This window comes from Xiphophorus maculatus, chromosome 14 (assembly GCF_002775205.1).
Source record: "Xiphophorus maculatus strain JP 163 A chromosome 14, X_maculatus-5.0-male, whole genome shotgun sequence".
Taxonomy (NCBI): Eukaryota; Metazoa; Chordata; class Actinopteri; order Cyprinodontiformes; family Poeciliidae; genus Xiphophorus; species Xiphophorus maculatus.
The window spans coordinates 4,556,873-4,574,811 of record NC_036456.1 but is presented as its reverse complement, the minus strand read 5'-3'; the positions used below and the strand labels follow the sequence as shown (position 1 = coordinate 4,574,811).

The 17,939-nt window shown below is 38.9% G+C and overlaps 1 protein-coding gene across 1 annotated transcript; it reads left to right on the top strand.

Moving 5' to 3' along the window:
- Positions 1-5,396: 5,396 nt before the first annotated feature.
- hacd4 (3-hydroxyacyl-CoA dehydratase 4) lies at positions 5,397-17,927 on the top strand. Its single transcript, XM_023345618.1, has 7 exons — positions 5,397-5,656; positions 10,499-10,605; positions 14,289-14,416; positions 14,498-14,607; positions 15,644-15,750; positions 16,957-17,049; positions 17,825-17,927. Coding segments are annotated over exons 1-7 (630 nt in total). The 5' UTR covers positions 5,397-5,654; the 3' UTR covers positions 17,908-17,927.
- Positions 17,928-17,939: the final 12 nt, after the last annotated feature.

Genomic DNA, 17,939 nt, shown 5'->3' with positions numbered 1-17,939 from the left:
ACAAATGATGTGCAGGTGCTGATCATTACACAAACACCTGCACATCATCTACTGAAATCAACCAGAGGAGTAACTGGATAGTCCTCCAGTGCCTGAGTCTTAACAATATATGGTGTTCTCAGCAGTGTTCTGGATTCTGCTCCCTGTGCTTTGTTTCTCCTCGTGCTCTCCAGACTCAATGAAGTTCTCTGGATCAGGTCCCATGACTGGTAATGTCTCGCTCTTCTTCCTCCATGTCTGTGCAGTAATCTGTCTGCCCTCCAACGGTATACTTTCCAGCAACCTCCACTAGACCACTCCATGGATTCCCTGCTCTCAGCTTCACAACTCCAGAGTCCACAACCACACAAGAATTTAAAACCTGGAAACCAATCACTGCCCCCTGGTAGACACATCTCCATTCATTAACATATTCATTGTAAGTTACTCTGCTACTCACTATGCGTCTACTCTGCTTCCAGTGTTCCCATTACCTCCCGCCACCTGACTCCCAGACAAAGAAGCACATCCCTTATTAATAGTTCAATAAATTTTATTAACCTTTACCAACGTCATCCTGAGAGTGTTCTGTATGTGGGTCCAAAAACCATGCTCTTAAAAGTATTTTCTGTGCCATGCCTAAAACTGTGCATGTAGTTTAAGTTTAAATCCATGTAGTTGCAAGCACATGGATTAACTGCTTATCATGTCTGCAGATCTGTTTTTAAAGGGGCAGTATTATGTAAAATAAACTTTTTTATATACATGTTATGTTCTTCCCTCATCAAAAACAAACCTACAGTGTTGCCTTGATTTTTTTGTGAATATTTGAGAATTCCTTGAATCTCCCATGACAACCATTCAGCTTTACAAAACACCATTCTGGTTGGACGTAGCTCTGCCTTCGAGACGCATCTCCTCCTAGAGCTGCAGATCCTCCTCAAAGCTGCAGATCCTGAGCTTCTGCTTCACACAGCAACCCTCCACCACCCAGCTAACAGAAGATTGGCTTTTCTCTCTTCACAGTGGAGGACGGTTGTTTATAGCGCAGTCAATTTTCTATCAAACTGGCAGATTCCATAAGTCACAGGCAATCATTGGTGTTTGGGCAAAATGTAAAACCTCAACACAGTCCACACCCCCAGGAAGAAATTATTTCTCAATAGCTGAGACCCCAGAGCCTGTGGACAAAGTAAAGCATAGAACAAGCAGCTGGTTTTCCACCAGGCTGGTAATGCTCCACTACAACCCTATGAAGTTTATCTGAAATTTCATGTGCTTTAAACAACCATCCTCCACTGTGAAAAGAGAAAAGCCAGTCTGAATGAGGAGGCTGTTGATATTAATTCAATATTTAGAAACGTGAACTGAACAGCTTCCTTCACTTCCTCTGCTGGGGGAACAGCGCAGAAAATCTACATCACCATTTACTACTTATTCTTTTGTTTGCTTATTGGCCCTGTAAAAAGTGAAAGAGTTAATCTACTGCCTGAAATGAGGCCGACCCACCGTGACAAGTTTAGGAACTTGTCTCACATTCTTAAACACATTTCAATGTTGTTTTATACTACTTTAATTTTACCTCTTTAAAAATATAAACACTGCCCACCAACAACTTTTTGTTTTGATCAAAGGAAATTATTGTTGTTTCATTACTCATACACTTTGAGAACCTTGTTGTTCCAAAACTTGACTCCAGCTAAACTGGGCTACTGTAATCTCTGCCACACAAACAGAATATTTTTAGACTACTATTTTTGTGCAACAGCTTGGTGACTGCAGGTCTTGAGGAGATACAGTTACTTCTGGAGCCCACATTAAAACATCAGGCAATCCATCATCTCAAGCTAGTAGTCAGAAAATATTAAGTCGGCCACACAAGTGGCTTCAAAAACAAGAAGAGGGCACTATAGATTAGACCATTCTTTGCCTTTTTTCTGCTACTGAGCATGCAGAGGTTCTGCACAGCAGCAGCAAAGATAAATAAATGCAAACGCTTAGGTCATATATTCAATATTTCAGAAGTTTCTAAAATGTCTATAAAAGCTAGCCATGTCTCCTGGCAAAGGAAGACGTCTTCTTTTGCAGATACTGGAGACTCAGCCATACACTGACTGACATTATGAGATCACTCTGTTCATTTTTCTCATAAATAACTGTTCCTATCATTCAGCTTTTACAAAAAGCTCATCTTGAATAACCATAAAAACCGAGTTAACTTATTAAAGGCAAATAAGTGACTACATTGTTTTGAAACATCAGAGAAATAGTTTACTGTTACAGTGGAAGGAAATTGGTATGAGGTACTCATACCACTGAAAATATGAAAGTGTGGTGTCTTTACTCTGACACCCCTAACAGAATCCAGTGGGAAAATAATCAGAGAAGTAGCCAAGAGGAAACTGGTAGAGCCACAGGGATGTATACACATGGAGAAACTGCAAACTTGCAAAAACATGACTGTTATTGTACAAGTTACAGTTATTCTATGTTAAGATTTCATATTATTATTAAGTAAATCAATGTCATGTATCTCACCATTAATTAAACAGTCTACTTATCAGTCTGACATGAATTATGTGAATTCCCAATTTAACAATTATATTATCCATTTTAAAAGACAGGAGCACTTATGTACAAAAACTATGTGGATTTCCTATTATAACATGCCACTCCTTTAAGTCCAGAAAACTGCAGAGGACCCAGAACTATCCAGCTGTATAAAGTGAGTGCATGCCTCGACAAGCCTCCGTTTACATGTGCAAAATAGATGTAAGTAAGCTGTGTTGCCACTATCACCAGCAGCTTAGGTCATTACAACTTTCAACAAGACACATAAGGTTGCTGAGTCCTGTCCACCGCATGATGCAGGAACTAAGATATAATAACCGAGAGGATATGATATTACAAACAACGGGCCAAATCCTGACATCTCCCAACCTGACTGATCTGATTTCCATCTGACCTTCCATCGGGCTTGAGTGCTCAGTTTCATTTGATTTCATTTTTTTCTAAATTAAAAGCCTGATGGCTCAATCACTGAATATGATTCAACAGAGGACAGATCAAACTTTAGATACAACTGGATCATTTTCTCCATGGAACCTATATAATTTTTCTAGCATTATAACATAAATAACTTGTTAGCCCTGACAGTTGGCTGTACTCTTCTATTTCTCTAATTTATTCTTCTTTCCTGATTTTTCTGTTTCTCTCTGTTGTCATTTGTGTGTGGTTGCTGAGGTTGCCTCCAGAAGTTTATCTATACCACCAGATCAATTATGTAACAATCACAACTCCTAACAGTTTGGTCTTTGTGAAATGGTTAAAGCCAGGATGAACTGATGGTGCTATATCAAACCCAGCATTTATTTCTTATCCTGGATTTTGTAATCCTACTTTTGTGAAACAGCCCTGTTGCCATCAGAATGGTAACAGAAATAAATACTGATCAACTACACACAAACATTAAGAATAACTGAACAAAGATATAAGTAAAAGCAAAGACTAAAGACTTCTAAAGAGAAAAATTACAAACTACAAGTCCAAACAACCGAAGGATCACGACACCATGAGGCTGACCCTGAAATTTACTCTGTCTGAAGGTGACACACAGAATTTGTGCTTAAGATCAATAATATTCAGACCTCACTGACTCATTGAGTAACTCATTAACATTTGAAATGCTTATCTGATTTAATAAGAACATAGAAAGAAAGCAGTCTGTGGAACATCTCTGTCTGATAACAGTGGAAAGACAAACATGTACTGGCTGGCTGTTCCTCAGCTTCACCTGCCAAAGGTGTGACTTTACCAACAGTCATGGACTTCTGCTGAATAATACACTTTCTAAGTGAAAAAAACTCATTAATCAGTGGGCTTCTGGTCATTCTGCACAGCAATCGGACAATGTAAACTGACAACATAAAAGCACTGAAGCTCCAACAACATCTGTGTCATTAAAACAGCGGTGGGTGTTGACTGAACATCTGTCTGACAGAGTGAGTGAGTGATTTGCAGGTCGGTCCCCTATATGATCTCCAGGAGCTAAGCTGGGCCACATCTTTCTGTTATTACCACTAGAGAGCAGCACAGCTCTCTAGCACAGCTCTCTAACAGGAAGGGCACAGGAAGGCACAGGAAGGGCCCTTCCTGTGAGGAAGGGCACTTCCTCTGCCCTTCCTCACAGGGCAGAGGAAGTGGCTGGTCAGCCCGGGAATCCAGAGAGGGATAAAAGAAAGGGTTGCACATATTCTACTTATCTTAAAACTAAAATTGGGGGTGTTATAAATGATTGTTTTGCAGCACAATGTCATGAATACTGACAAAGATAGACTTTCCATGCATGCTGTGGTGGATGATACATATTAAAGATAAGACAGACCTGGATTAATTGGTTGGCACTTAAAAAGTTTTATTCTAGCAGAATAAAATCAGTTCAGGTATTATTCCACTAGCATAATCTCACTCTGAAAAATGTTAAATCCAACATCAATCTTCATCAAACTTCCATTCTGGCTCTTCCCTGATTCCTTTTTGACTTCAGCTCCCACCACAGATCTAATTTCACAGGATTTAGAGTCATATGAACCTTTTCTGGGTTGATTTGGTTGTTTTGGATCATTATCCGTCTAAATAACTTAGTGAGGACCCCTTCATAGAATCTGTTATTAAGGTCTCCTAGTATTTCAAAGAGTTCATGATTTCATACATTATCACTAGGTTCCCAGGAAATCTGGAAAAGCATCAAGTCCACAGCACTACAGGTCCTCCACCGTACAAAACAGTGGGGTCCTTCTTTAATTAGACATACATTTTATTTACTATTATTTATTATTCTATGTATCCTTCATGGTTAGACTAGTATAAAATACATATTTTAGATTTTTATGTAACATTTGTCAGAACATTGTTCTTTTTCCCTCTGCAATTTTTCTGTTGTTTCTAAGGCTGAAACAATTAATTAATTGGATTACCAGTAATTGTTTATTGAAATAATTGTCAACTATTTTAATAATTTAGCTATCGACTGGCGACCTGTCCAGGGCAACCTGTCTCTCACTCTTTGACCTCTGGAGGCACCAGCACCCATGGTGACCCCACTAGGGATAAGTGTGTATGATAATGGATGGATGGATGGATGAATAATTTAGTAATTGATAAATCTTTAATTAGATTATAGATACTCAAAAAAATGCTATTTGTTGAAAAAAACAACACATTCACAACAGAAACTAAGTCAAAACTGTGCAAAAATATATACATTTTGAGTTGAAAAAAAAGTCTGTAAAAATGTCTACCCAGAACTCGAGGTGACAGTTCTAGATTCTTGTCAGCGTCTGGAGGTGTCTGAGTCATTCCTGCACATATACATGCATTTTCCATTGTCCCCGCCCCGTTCTCTCCCCACTCGGACTGCATGTTCTTGTCAGCCAGTCTTTTCATAGCTTTCTTTAAGGGGCCGGGACTATTCAACAGCCTGGCTCGCACATGGAATTTTCTCACTTCCTATTCTCAGTGAAGACATAACGGCTGCAGTCAGCACAGAGGAAGCTCTGCAGCATTTGGTCTGTTTGCAGTATCAGATCAGCTGAACTGAAGCTCAAACTGGAAACATGGATATCTGAACTGAGAGCAGATCCAGAATCTGCTTGAAGGAAGGCATCAGCGAGAGCATGTGAGTGAGAACATTGAGCGTCACAGTGGAGTTACTGAGGAATGTTCTCTTTAGGGTGGGCTTAGAAATGACTGGCTGTAGTTAATGCTCAGCTATACCGACGGAGACTACGTTTAAAAATCTAGATTTTTTTCATATGTGAACCTTAACTACAGCCTGGGAAAACTGGATTATACCCATGAAATACTTCCAAAATCACTCAGATGTACTTAAAGGATCAAATATGGTTTGATGATGTTTACTATGTGTAAGCTTCTCATTTATAGTTTTTTACATTTTCTGTGGTGATAGAACATTTCTACAGCACATATTTTAAGTCTCTACCTGAAACATGAGCTAGTACAATTAGAATAATGCATGTTAAAGTTTTATATGTTAGTTTGAGCTGATTAAATGATGTGAAACCTGATAACATTTTAATTATTTAGACCAAAATGATTAGTTACAGATGAGGTTTGAAACACTACCTCACCCACTGAGATACCCAGTGTGATGGAGAAAATCTAGCATGTTAGGTTGATAATTTTCTTTATTTTTCTATTTAATCATATCTGTGTTGCTTTTTTCTCTGCATACAACTCTATAAATTTCTTTATGTTTTCAATTATTATTTGCTGATAATACACTGGCATTTCCCCAGTAAGAATCATTTTATTCTATTCTGGTGAAACCCATTGACATTATTCTTATGCATACAGCCACAGTAAAAATAGAATAAGTTTAGAGTTTCACATATCAGGACATAATGAAAAATGATCTGGCTTTTGTTCTAAATGTTAATAGATCTAAAATACAACAAGTTCTACACTCTGATTTTGTCAGAGGAATTTCATTCCACTCGTCAATATTTCAATCATGTTGGGGAATGGACTTTGGCAGAGCTATTTCAACAACGCTACTCTTTTTCTCAGCCATTCTTGAAACGTGGGCAAAGCATCAGCTCACATTGAGTCAGAGGATTTCTTGGTCCACTCAAAGACTGCCAGCTCTGCATGTCCTAAGGTTAAAAAACACCCAAATCACCATGCCTTCACCACCATGCAACAGTGCCAACAGCTGTTATTAGGTCTTTGTGCCTTTGGCTTTGTCAGATGGTGAAACTTCTCTGATTTCCTTAATTTTGGGTTATCAGCTGATGCTCTTCCTCCACAAAGGTCTGAAAATCAGCCCCTGTCTCTTTCTGCTCAGCTGCCCATGAGAGACTGACTGACCGACCATCCCGCCTAGCAGGTCACCCAACTGTCACCAATGTGCCTACTCTGTCACTATACTTAATGATGTTCAGAGAAGAACATCAGTATTGGCCAAAATCGGAATCAATAGGTCAGGCTTTTTCAAGATCGGTGATCCAGAAAACTGCAATCGGTGCACTTCTATTTGTATTACATGTTTTTTTTATTTTTAGAGTGTTTAGCATGGGGGTGATTTGCATGTTTTAGTGGATTTTATTGATTGGTTTCCACTTTCACATAATGACCCATACTTGTGTAAGCTTACATCACCTATCTGGAAACATCTCTGGGAGGTTAAAGGTGAAAGGCACACAGTCGAAGCTGACAGATTCCTCCCATTCTCATAGAAGGGCAATTAACAGTAGAGGAGCAGCAGAAGGCCAGGCAGAGAAGAAAACTTTTACTATCATCACCAGCAGCTGCATCAACAGCAGAAGCTCCCAGACCTCAGGGAGCCAGTCTAGAGCTCTTCCCACTGAGTGAATATGAGTCTAGCACTCATTTCTCCCCTGACATAATTGATCAGAATGACTGATGTCCAGTTGTTTATGTGATGTCCACCGTGTACTGCCCCCTGGTGGTGTCTGCTTGGCCCAAACAGAACTGGACTCCCAGAAGGCCTTTTGTCTATTTTCTGATTTTTTTCATAAGGTCTATAATCAAAGGAAAATTGCTTTGGAAGCTGAAACACCTACTCTACCTGACACGGTATTGGTTGGTCTTTGAAAAACAGCCAATCAATTAGTGCCAGTCATTTTCTTTGGTGCTGATTGGCTGAACCTCCAAGACGAACAATATGGAAGACAGTTGCTGTTAGCTTCTAAGGTAGTGCTAAAACTGTTTCCATGCATTACTGCATATTAAAACATTTGGTGCTTGAACTACTGAAATTTGCAGTTATAAGCATTTATAGAGGTGATCTCAAGTATTCTGTTTTTTAAGCTATGTGGCTGTTTTCCCTCACCTCGTTAAAACCATGAGCCCACTGTAACTTTAATTTACCTCTGGATCACATTTTTTATTCCAAATGTGTATTTGGAACAAACTTTTCCAAACAATACAATTCCAGTAAACTTGTTCTTCAATCAGATGCAAATTTATAAACCTAAGAGAAACTTTTTTCTTCAACTCTCCCACACCCGCCATGCCTATTGGATCTTTTTCTAACGCCACTGCTAGTACATTAACATTTAGAGTTTTTGTCATTTTTTGAGCATTTTCTGACTTTGGGATAAATTTGCTGGGACATCCACTCCTGGGAATATTGTCAATTGTACATCCTTCCAACGGTAGAATATTGGACTTGATATTCTTTGGAAATTGCCTCATAATATAACTGCCAATTACTTCCTGTTGTAGTGGCAACTTTTTCCTCACACAGCTTTTCCATTTTGGTTTTATCTTTGTTTAATAAATAATGACAGTGTGAAATCTGCTGTGTTTTTCCATTTATCATTGGAGAACCCTAAAAATGTTGAACCTAATACAGACCAGATCATGTTTTAATATGTCCTGATATGTAAAACTGCTCAGCTGAAGTAAGGAGCCCTTTCTTTTCCCATGACTGCACTGCAGCTTCACCATGAATAATTATTGCACACATTAACTCAACACACTTCTGAGAGGCAGGGGCAGCATGATCCTTATCCATAGAATGTGGCAAATTCGAAATCCTGATAACCAGGACTTTCTGGAGTCAGTGTGGCAAAGTGGGTGTGAAAGACCAACAGCAGGTTGCCAACCCTTCCAGACCTGGCCAAGACACGTTCCCTTTAAATCCCCTTTAAATATCCAATCAGCTGATTGCATTACTGTCAGTTAAAGTTAATCAAAACAAACTGTTGTCCTGTCAAATTTCACTTACTATGAGCACCCTCCCACATGACTGCTCTTATCTCACTGTTTTGGGTTGATGGTGGAAAACCTTTTATGTCTCATAACTCATTTCCAGCAAATTAAAAAGCACACCAGGGCACAGATGGAAGTTAGCAGTTCATTCTTTAAAGGGGCAGTGTGATGTAAAATTGACTTTTTTGAACTTTACATCATGTTATAAAATTATTTCCTCATCAAAAACACCACTAGAGAACTGCCTTGATTCTTTCAGGCATGTTTGACAAATCCTTTAATCTTCATGGACCTGCAGCTCCTCCTCAGAGTTGCTGTTTCAAGCTTCAGAGTTTCCATCTCACAAATCCCCCTCTCAGCTCCTTTGGACTACCGAGCAGCAATAAGCAAACACCTGGTGGAACTGAGCATCTGCTGAGCTCATCAGAGGAGCTACTTCTCAGTGAAATGCTGGTAAAAACGTTGTTAAGTCTTAATAGAGGAGCCATGTTGTGTTCCTGAAGGCATGTTTCAGAAAGAGCAGGAGTTCTTAAAGAGACAGAGGCCCAATTTCAAGACATTAAATTACAAAGTCAAACTTCTTTACAGTCATATACAAAATTTTTATGACAACTGAAGATAACATAATTACTTGACTGTGCTATAAAATGACAATATGTGCCCTTTAAGGCTCAGAAGAAGGAGATGTTGCAGAGTTAAAAGCATCAGTTTAGCAGTTCCTTCTGATATATCCTCACTGGTCGTTCTCACAGCAGACAGCGGAGTCAGAGAATTTTCATAGAGGTGGCCAGGATGGGACTGTTGCTCACTCAAAGGTGACCAACAACTGATCGACACCAGAGCCATTTCGCAGAACATCCGTATTCTCAAAATAAGTTACTAAAGATAGATAATTTTTTAAAGGCCTTGTTATGTTAATAGATACAGAAGTATATTGATATTATAACTGCTGCCACCACCTGTTTTGGAGGGAAAGTGCTTGATCTTATGAGGCCACTTGGCCAATGATTGGCCACCCCTGCTGTGAAGTTATGAAAACATTTGTTTAAGTAAGGAAGATGTGAGCCTTCTGATTCTTTCAGAGTAATTTATGAAAACAAATGGTGATTGATAAATATTATGCTCACATAATGGCTCAGCTCTGCAGAGAAAAGACAATTACTGCAAAGTGAGACGTTTTATGCAGTATGTCAGCAGGTCGTGGGTTAGTCCATAAGGTGAACATGTATCCTGTCCGACATAGATCCATTATTTATGCATTACATATTATCAGTTAAGATTGTTAGACTGTTGAGGATGATGTTTGTCATAATCTCTGCGTATGCTTCTGACCTCTCTCCAAATTAGATTTTCTTTCTCAACAGTCCCTCCTATCACACTTTTGTTCAGTGTGAACCACCAGCATCAACAGGCCATAAGCAGACATAAAACCCACTGTCTGTACAAGGTTAAAAATGTTGATCAATCCAAGGTCTTTAATAATGTTCAGCTTAAGATTTTATTGTTGAAATCTCATAAGAGCATCACATAAATGCCTGAAGCATCAACCTGTGATGTTTCAACAATAAACTGTCCGGTTCCAGCAGAATGGACATTTCAGAATCGAGTTTAAATGGAGAGAGATAAGAGGTGCTAGAAGATACAAACAAGGATACATCTTATAAAGCATCTCACAGTTGACTCCAATTCGAAATCAATCCGGTGTATCTGAGTATTATAAAGTCTTTAGAACTAAATATCTTTGTGACTTCTTCTCCTGCAGGTACAGCTTTAGGCTGGTCTACATTTTCTCCTATAACTTGTTCCAATTCTGTGGTCACACATGGATCCTGGCTAACACCATCGCAAGATTTTTTACCTTTGGTCAAGGTAAGTTAAAAAAAATAAAATATGATCATCCTGCTGCATTTCTGTCCTCCAACATGAATGCTGAAAGCTTCTCCAGAGCTTGTTGCAGGTTACATTGTTGTTCTACGGTTTGAATTGAAGAGGTCACCATCTATTCCCAACAGGAAGCTGGATCTATCTGATTGAAGCCAAACGGCGCTGTCAGCACCAGGCTTGCTGGTTTCCCCACTAACTTACATTGAGTTTATTGAACAGTTCAGGATCATGAAAGTGGGGGGTGATGAGCAACACAGCTGGAATGAAAGTGACTGAACTCTGCAACAATCGTTTTATCAAATAGAGCTTCTGTTGGTGGTTTCTTCTTGTTAATATGTAATAGGTGTTAATAGGTAATAGGTGCTATTTTCCACTGTTGCCAAGTACTTGCTTAGGGTGGCAGATAGGTTCAAGGAAGATTGAATTGAATGGTTTCCTTGGACAGGCAAGTCTTCCTGTCCTGGGATTGTTACTGTGGAATGGGAAACTAAACTGTACTGGATTTGAATGTGAATCTGCTACATTAGAATGAGCTGAAATTTATCAAATGGATATATTTAACTGTTTAAAACTGTATATAAATGCAACCCATTTACATAAAAAGGTTCCTGTGGAAATAATACTGACCTGAACTAACATTAATCTAAAGAAAAAGAGGGAGGTAATTATGTTGGAGTGCAGACTAACTAGAAATAAATTGAAGCTTATTTTTATGAAAGAAGTTCTGGATTACTGATAGCTCTTGGCCTTCACCGGGGAAATGCAGATAACTAAAACTGCAGGTTGTTTAGCAGAAGAAAACCAGCCTGAGGAAGCCTTTAAATCCCAACATTTACAGGAGGATGCTTGTTTAAATTTTTATTGTTTCCTTTTTTGTTTGCAGTTGTTAATTTAGCAAAATACAGCAAATATTTTTCTGAAAAATCAAACTGAAGATCAGAATGATGGTTGTTGGCATCAGGCGAGATGGTTTGGTAATTTTAGAACCTACTAATCTATTGGAATTTTCACAAGAGGTGGATGGATTATAGTTTTCTGGTTAATCACTGATCATGAAAAAGCCTGGAGTTGCTGATTCCGAATTTGGTTGATACCAATTTTTTGTCTAAAAGTTGGTAAATTTAATGACAAAATCTCTAAGTTGTCAACAGTGGGGTGAGTATTATTAATTGTGCTCCATAGACGTGACCTGGTGGATCTGTCAGTCAGTCCTATCTCATGGCAGAGCAGAAGAAAACAGTGGCTGATTTTCATACCTTTGATAAGGTAGATAAGATTGGTGGATAAGATTGGTTTCTCATAATTATTGGCAGATCTCTGATGTCCCAAACTAAGGAAATCAAAGACAATTTAGCAGTATATTCACAGCCATCTTTCAGGTTTACTCAGAATGGTTTGAAAAATAAAAACAGGAAATTTTGCTCCAACCTACTACAGTCATTGTATTCATAATAATATCTTTCATCTAACAGGAGTGTAATGAACGATACCTAAAACCCACAAGACGAGACACAATATTTAGTTCACCAAAACAAGACTAAGACTGAACAACATTTTAACAACAGTTTCAAGACAACAAGATCAAATTTATGCTGCAAAAAAGACTTTCATTACATATATTTAGAAGTTTTGTCACAAATTCAACTGATATGTCTCTTTTTCTGATTTATTGAATCTCTTCAGACTATGGAGCAGAGCTTCAGCTATGTATGGCCTTCTAAATTTTCATAAAGAAATATGACATTCACACCTAACTTCGAAAAACTGAACATATATAAAAAAGAACTAAAAAATAAGTAAACTATTCATTTTCTTTATGTTCTTTACAAATGTTTTGCCTTCACAATAAATGCAAATAAGGATATTGTTAGATCCTGGTCATTTAGGTTGTTTTGTAGTATGATTTCATTCTACTTTTATTATTATTTTGTGTTACTTTCTTATTTTGGTTAAATCTGTCTTGTTCCTGTTTTCCTTTAGTTCAGTTCTTAGTGTTTCTAGTTATATTTAATTATTATAGTTATTCTTTGTAGTGGTAGATTATTATGTTTCTTTAGTCAAGTTAATCTGTAGTGTTAGAATTACTTCCCTTTTCTCTGTGTACACTTCCTTGCCCCTTGTGCCACCTTCTCTCTCCCTCCAACCAAACCTGCAATCAGCAGAGGTATTTTGTTCAGCATTCAACCTCCCCATTATTTAAGCCTTTGTTTCTGACTCATTAGTATCCTCTCATCTTTGTCATCTTTCCAGTCTGATCCCCATTGTCGGTGCCCCCTGGACTTCATGGTCGTGTTCCTTTTTTGCCTTTATCTGCAAGTTTCTTCATCTTTTCATTAAAATCACAAAAAATCAACTCTAACTTACATGCCTGCTTCTTAATGGGTTCACTCTAAAAACACTCCTTCACCTCCTTCACCAGTCTCGTCTCCAGCCACATTCCCAGCCAGCAACATCAGAACCCATTCTTACATCAGCAGCAGCCCCTCGGGCTCCAGGTTTCCACAGCTGTGGAGCTAGGTTGTACGGCTAGCTCTTGGGCTCCAGACTACCCAGTCTCCTAAGCTTCACAGTGTTTGCCAGTCTCCTGAGTATCACAGTTCTCTCCAGCCCCCTGCCTCTGAGAGATGCAAGAACGACCCGCCTCTGTTCCCAGTGCCACTTTGTGATTCCCCAGCTCCCGAGCCTGTACATCGGTCTAAGACATACACCAGTCTTAAGGGGAGGATTTTAAGGCCCTTCAGCTGCCGCCAGTTCTTCAAGTTCCACCAATGCCGGTCAGCAAGCGACAAGCGTCCTGCACTTGTCATAGCCAACAACTCTGGCCTTGAGCTCTAAAGCTTCTAAAGTATTAAGAAGTCTTCTAAATCCCAGATTTTCCATAACAGAAAATGGCCTCATATAGGTTGCAATAAAAATGCCAATCTATGTTGTTATTGCTGCAGCACGCACATGAGTGTGGAAGCTGAGATGCAAAAATATTTTTCAGCACGTCTGCAGTGTTGGTCATTTCTTCACTTGTGATGGTCCTGAAGGTCTCTTTGCATTGTGCTAGTGTTAGTCACAGTGCACAGTAATATATTCTTGAAGTGTTTACATATTGTTCATGTCTTGTCTGTCACTCTGTTGCCGTTTCTCATTTCTACTGGAAACACAAAATGCTCCCAAACAAACAATTTAAAAGTACTGGGGGCAACTTCTATTGCAACTTTATTGGGCAAAACCACGCTGACTGGGAATGACTATTGATCATTGTTTAAACTCCACAGCCTACCTGCGTATTGTTACTGAACATGTCCACCCTTTCATGACTATGACTAGTGTACACATCTTCTAATAGTTGCTTCCAGCAGGATAATGTTATAAAGACCAGCTTATCTCAAAATGACAATGAATTCATGTACTTCAAAGGCTTCCACAGTCACCAAATCTCAACCCAATATAAGAAGTTTTAAAAGTAAACTGCTTATATCCAAAGAGGGTTTTAGTAAGCTGTACCTAATAAAGGTACAACTTTATTAGGTACAGTAAAGCTGTACCTTTAGTCACACTTGTGAGTGCGACTTTCACTCACAAGTGCACTTCTGAGTGAAAGTAGTAGTTTCACTTCTGAGTGAAAGTAAGACTCTCAGATGTTTCTCTAGTTTAATTGCCTTTTGCAATTGTTGCAGATGCTCTGGCAGACACATTTTACTCTGTGGGTTTTGTGATGAGCCTGTGCCAGCTGCTCTCCATCCTGGAGATCTTCCACATCGCAGACGGCATCGAGAAGGCTAGGCTCCTTCCTCGCTTCATCCAAGTGTGTGCAGCAGTTCACCTCTTTGTTGATGTCTTTTTGATTCTAACCAGTCTCTGGTTTCATCATGATTTCTTTGGTTAGGTGATTGAGAAAAACATTCTGCTGATTATGGTCATCATGTTTGAAGAGATCCAAAGTAAGCCAGTGGTGTGTGTGCAGTTTTTCCTGTGGAATATACTGGACCTCTTACGGTGAGCCAACAGCCAGTCACATATCTTATGAGCACCAAGCCTGTTTCACTCAGATCTTTCAAAGTAAAAGTGAGAAGATGTTTGTAGTAAATAGGCATTTGTTCAATTTTGCACATAAAAATTGGTCAGTTAGTTGCACTCTTCACACTATAAGTACACACATTCTATATTCTTTGAGCTACTCAAACCTAATTTAAGGCTGCAGAAACCAAAAGCAAAAAGTATATTATTCATAATATCAGTATATTATTTGCTATAATTGTAACTGTGCAGACATGCTTATTACTTTATCTGTGATACTTAGTTAAAAAAAATAAACAGTATTTTGTTTTCTTTGTCACATAATATCTCTGTTCCACATTTATAACATTGTCTCTTTGTACATGATGTCAGTTTATTATTTCCAAATCAAAAGAATTAATTGGAGCTGTTTTCACATTTCCATTCCTAGCTAATAGTAATAGTAGATGTTTAAAATTTTGCAAATGTAGATGCATCATGCAACCATGCTGCAAGCACAACTTCATAAAACAAGAGCATTCTTATCTTGAATGACATTTGTTGCCACATTTAATGTAATAAGCCTCCACAGTTTATGTCTATTGTAGTTTCTGAGCCAGAAGGATTTTCTTAGCAATGTCTAGTTATAATCCATGTAAGTTAAAATCACCTCAGTATCATCGGTCCATTTGTTTTCTTCCCACACCTACTACACTTTCAGATCAAAACTTGGAGGTCTGTTTTTACAAAGGTTCAGAGGCTTTTGGGGATGCTGCTTGCTAACCCTAAATTAGTTTTTGTTTTGTGCTGTTGTGCCTTGGTTAAAAAACAACAATGTCACTTTCTGATGCTGGCTGGAATTTAACTCTGCTTCCTTCAGTTAAAGCACAATTAGAGGAAGTGGATTTGTGTAGAAATACAACTAAAGAGGATATTGCCAACTGTAATGTCCAAACACACTTCCCTTATGTCAAAGAGTGCAACACACTGCATGTCCATGTGGCTTGTCACATATTGTGTGTTGTCTGTACTTCAGGTACCCTCACGAACTTCTGTGTGTTATGGAAAGACCTTCTGTCGCCATGTTGTGGAGCCGTTACTCTCTTTGGATCCCCTTATACATCCTGTCAGTTGTCATTGAAGGTGAGTCTGCTTCAGAACTCTGAATGCATGCTGTGCCTTGAAAATCATGATGTCTCCTAAAACGTTTCACATGTTGTCACATTACAACCAGGAACTTCATTGTTCTTCACTTTACATCACAGAGTAACACAAATTTGTGTTACTCTGTGATGTTCACAAATTTGTGAATATGAAGCAAAAGGAAAATGCAGAAGACCTGGGACTAAGGCAGAGGTTCCACCACCCCGGACATCTAGCCAGTTGTTTTAAAATGGCCTATTTACAGTCCAGATTGAAATACAACTGAGAATCTGTGGCAAAACTTCTGCCAATCAGATGCTACGAAAAACATCTTCAGCCCCATGGGCCAAAATCAGCAAGTTAAAAGTACAGGGCTACAGTACGAGGATAAAAACTATAACTTTTTTAAAAGCCAACTCTACAAAAAATGTTCAGTTTTTTACCTGCTGTACATTAAATTATGCAGAATTTTAATGAAAAAAGTAGTTAACATTTTTGTAGGAAAGAGGTCAATGTTGAGGCAAAACCTGCCTTTCTTTCTCACTGAAAGAAAGGCATCCAGCTTGACCATTATACGGGACTCCATTGGAAAAAGTATATACAAAAATTCAATATATTCTCAGTACAAGAACAGAATGTGGGTCACTGTTTCTGGCTGCTGTACATTATACAGCAGCCATTTCCAGCCATATTGATCCTTTTATTATTTATTTATTTATTATTGGAGCCTTGCAATGAAATTTCTTTCAATTTGTACATTGCCAGTTGAATGGCAATAAAATCTGTCTATGTGTTTGGTCAAGCTTAATAAATTATTTAAATGCAAATTTGGGTGCATTAAAGTCTGCTTCAGAATAAAAGTCACTGGATCAATGCAGTCAGATTTATTATGTGTTGTACCTAACTAATTTTGTCCAAATGAAGTAATCACAATCTCCTTCCACCACCTTTGCTGGGGAAGCCAATCTTGAATAAAAGTCCAAAGGCTGCCAATGGCCCCTCAACCGCACTTTGGACACCCCGTTCTACAGAATACTGTCTGGAAACAAATGTACAGCCACACTTTCCCTTTTGTAAAGGATGTTGAAAATTGGGTATCATAAGGGCATGAATGGTTTTATAAAACCTTGAATGTGAGCTACTGATCAACTACACACTAGGTGTTCTGATGAGCAGCAGCTGAGGCCAGTTCTCTCTGTTCTCCAGGTGTCATTATTTATGAGGCGCTGCTGTACCTGGAACCGTCAGCCCCCCACCTGCCCTCCCTGCTGCTGCTCTACCTGCCGCTTCTCGCTGTGGGTAAGGAAAGAAAGCAGTCCAACTGAAAACACACACACTGCATGGGGCCTTCATTATGTTGTTTTCACTTTTCTGACATTTAATCTTCATTCCATCTCAAATGTTCTCTGTTATAAAGATATAACTGATGGGCTCTGATGGACATTAGAATCCATTCCTGATTTTCTTTGAAGATTCTCCTGGATTATGTTTCAGATCAGAGATATCTCTGATGAGGTTTCCCTTGGAATCTCAGAATGATTGCAAACAGGAGCTGCAGTTGAGAGCTCTGTTGCCTAGCAGCAAGAAGGTGCTGGGTTCAATTCCAGCCTGGGCTCTTTCTGCTTTGGGATTATCATGTCATCTCTGTGTATATGTGAGTTCTCTCTAGGTACTCAATTTTCCTCTCTAGGGAACTTTGTCTGTAGTTACTGTTTGGCTGTTTATCTGCAGGCCACTGAATATTAGGTTCAATGGTTTCTCGAAATCAGTATTTCCCAACACTGGTCCTCAAGGAACACAGACATGCACGTTTTAGATGCTCCCCTGCTTCAACACACCCATCATATATTGGTTGTATCATTTATGCACAAAACTTGGCTGTTATGAGTATAACACGGGTATAAATCAGGATAATAGATCCGGTATGGGAGGGATTTCTGTGGTGTATGTGTCTTTGCTATTGCTTTGTGTTTACATAAAAATACAATAAAAAGTATTTGATCAAAAAAAAAGAGTTGGAGATAAAACCCTGAGCCAGCCTTTCTAACAGCAGCTGTGCTGGTGTTTCATGTAGGAGGCTCGGTAACAGTCTGGCAGCTGCTGAAGGAGAGGAAACACCATCTGGAGAAACGCTACAAGAGGAAGAAACAGAAATGACTCAGAGTTGGATTCTTCAGGGACAACGGGAT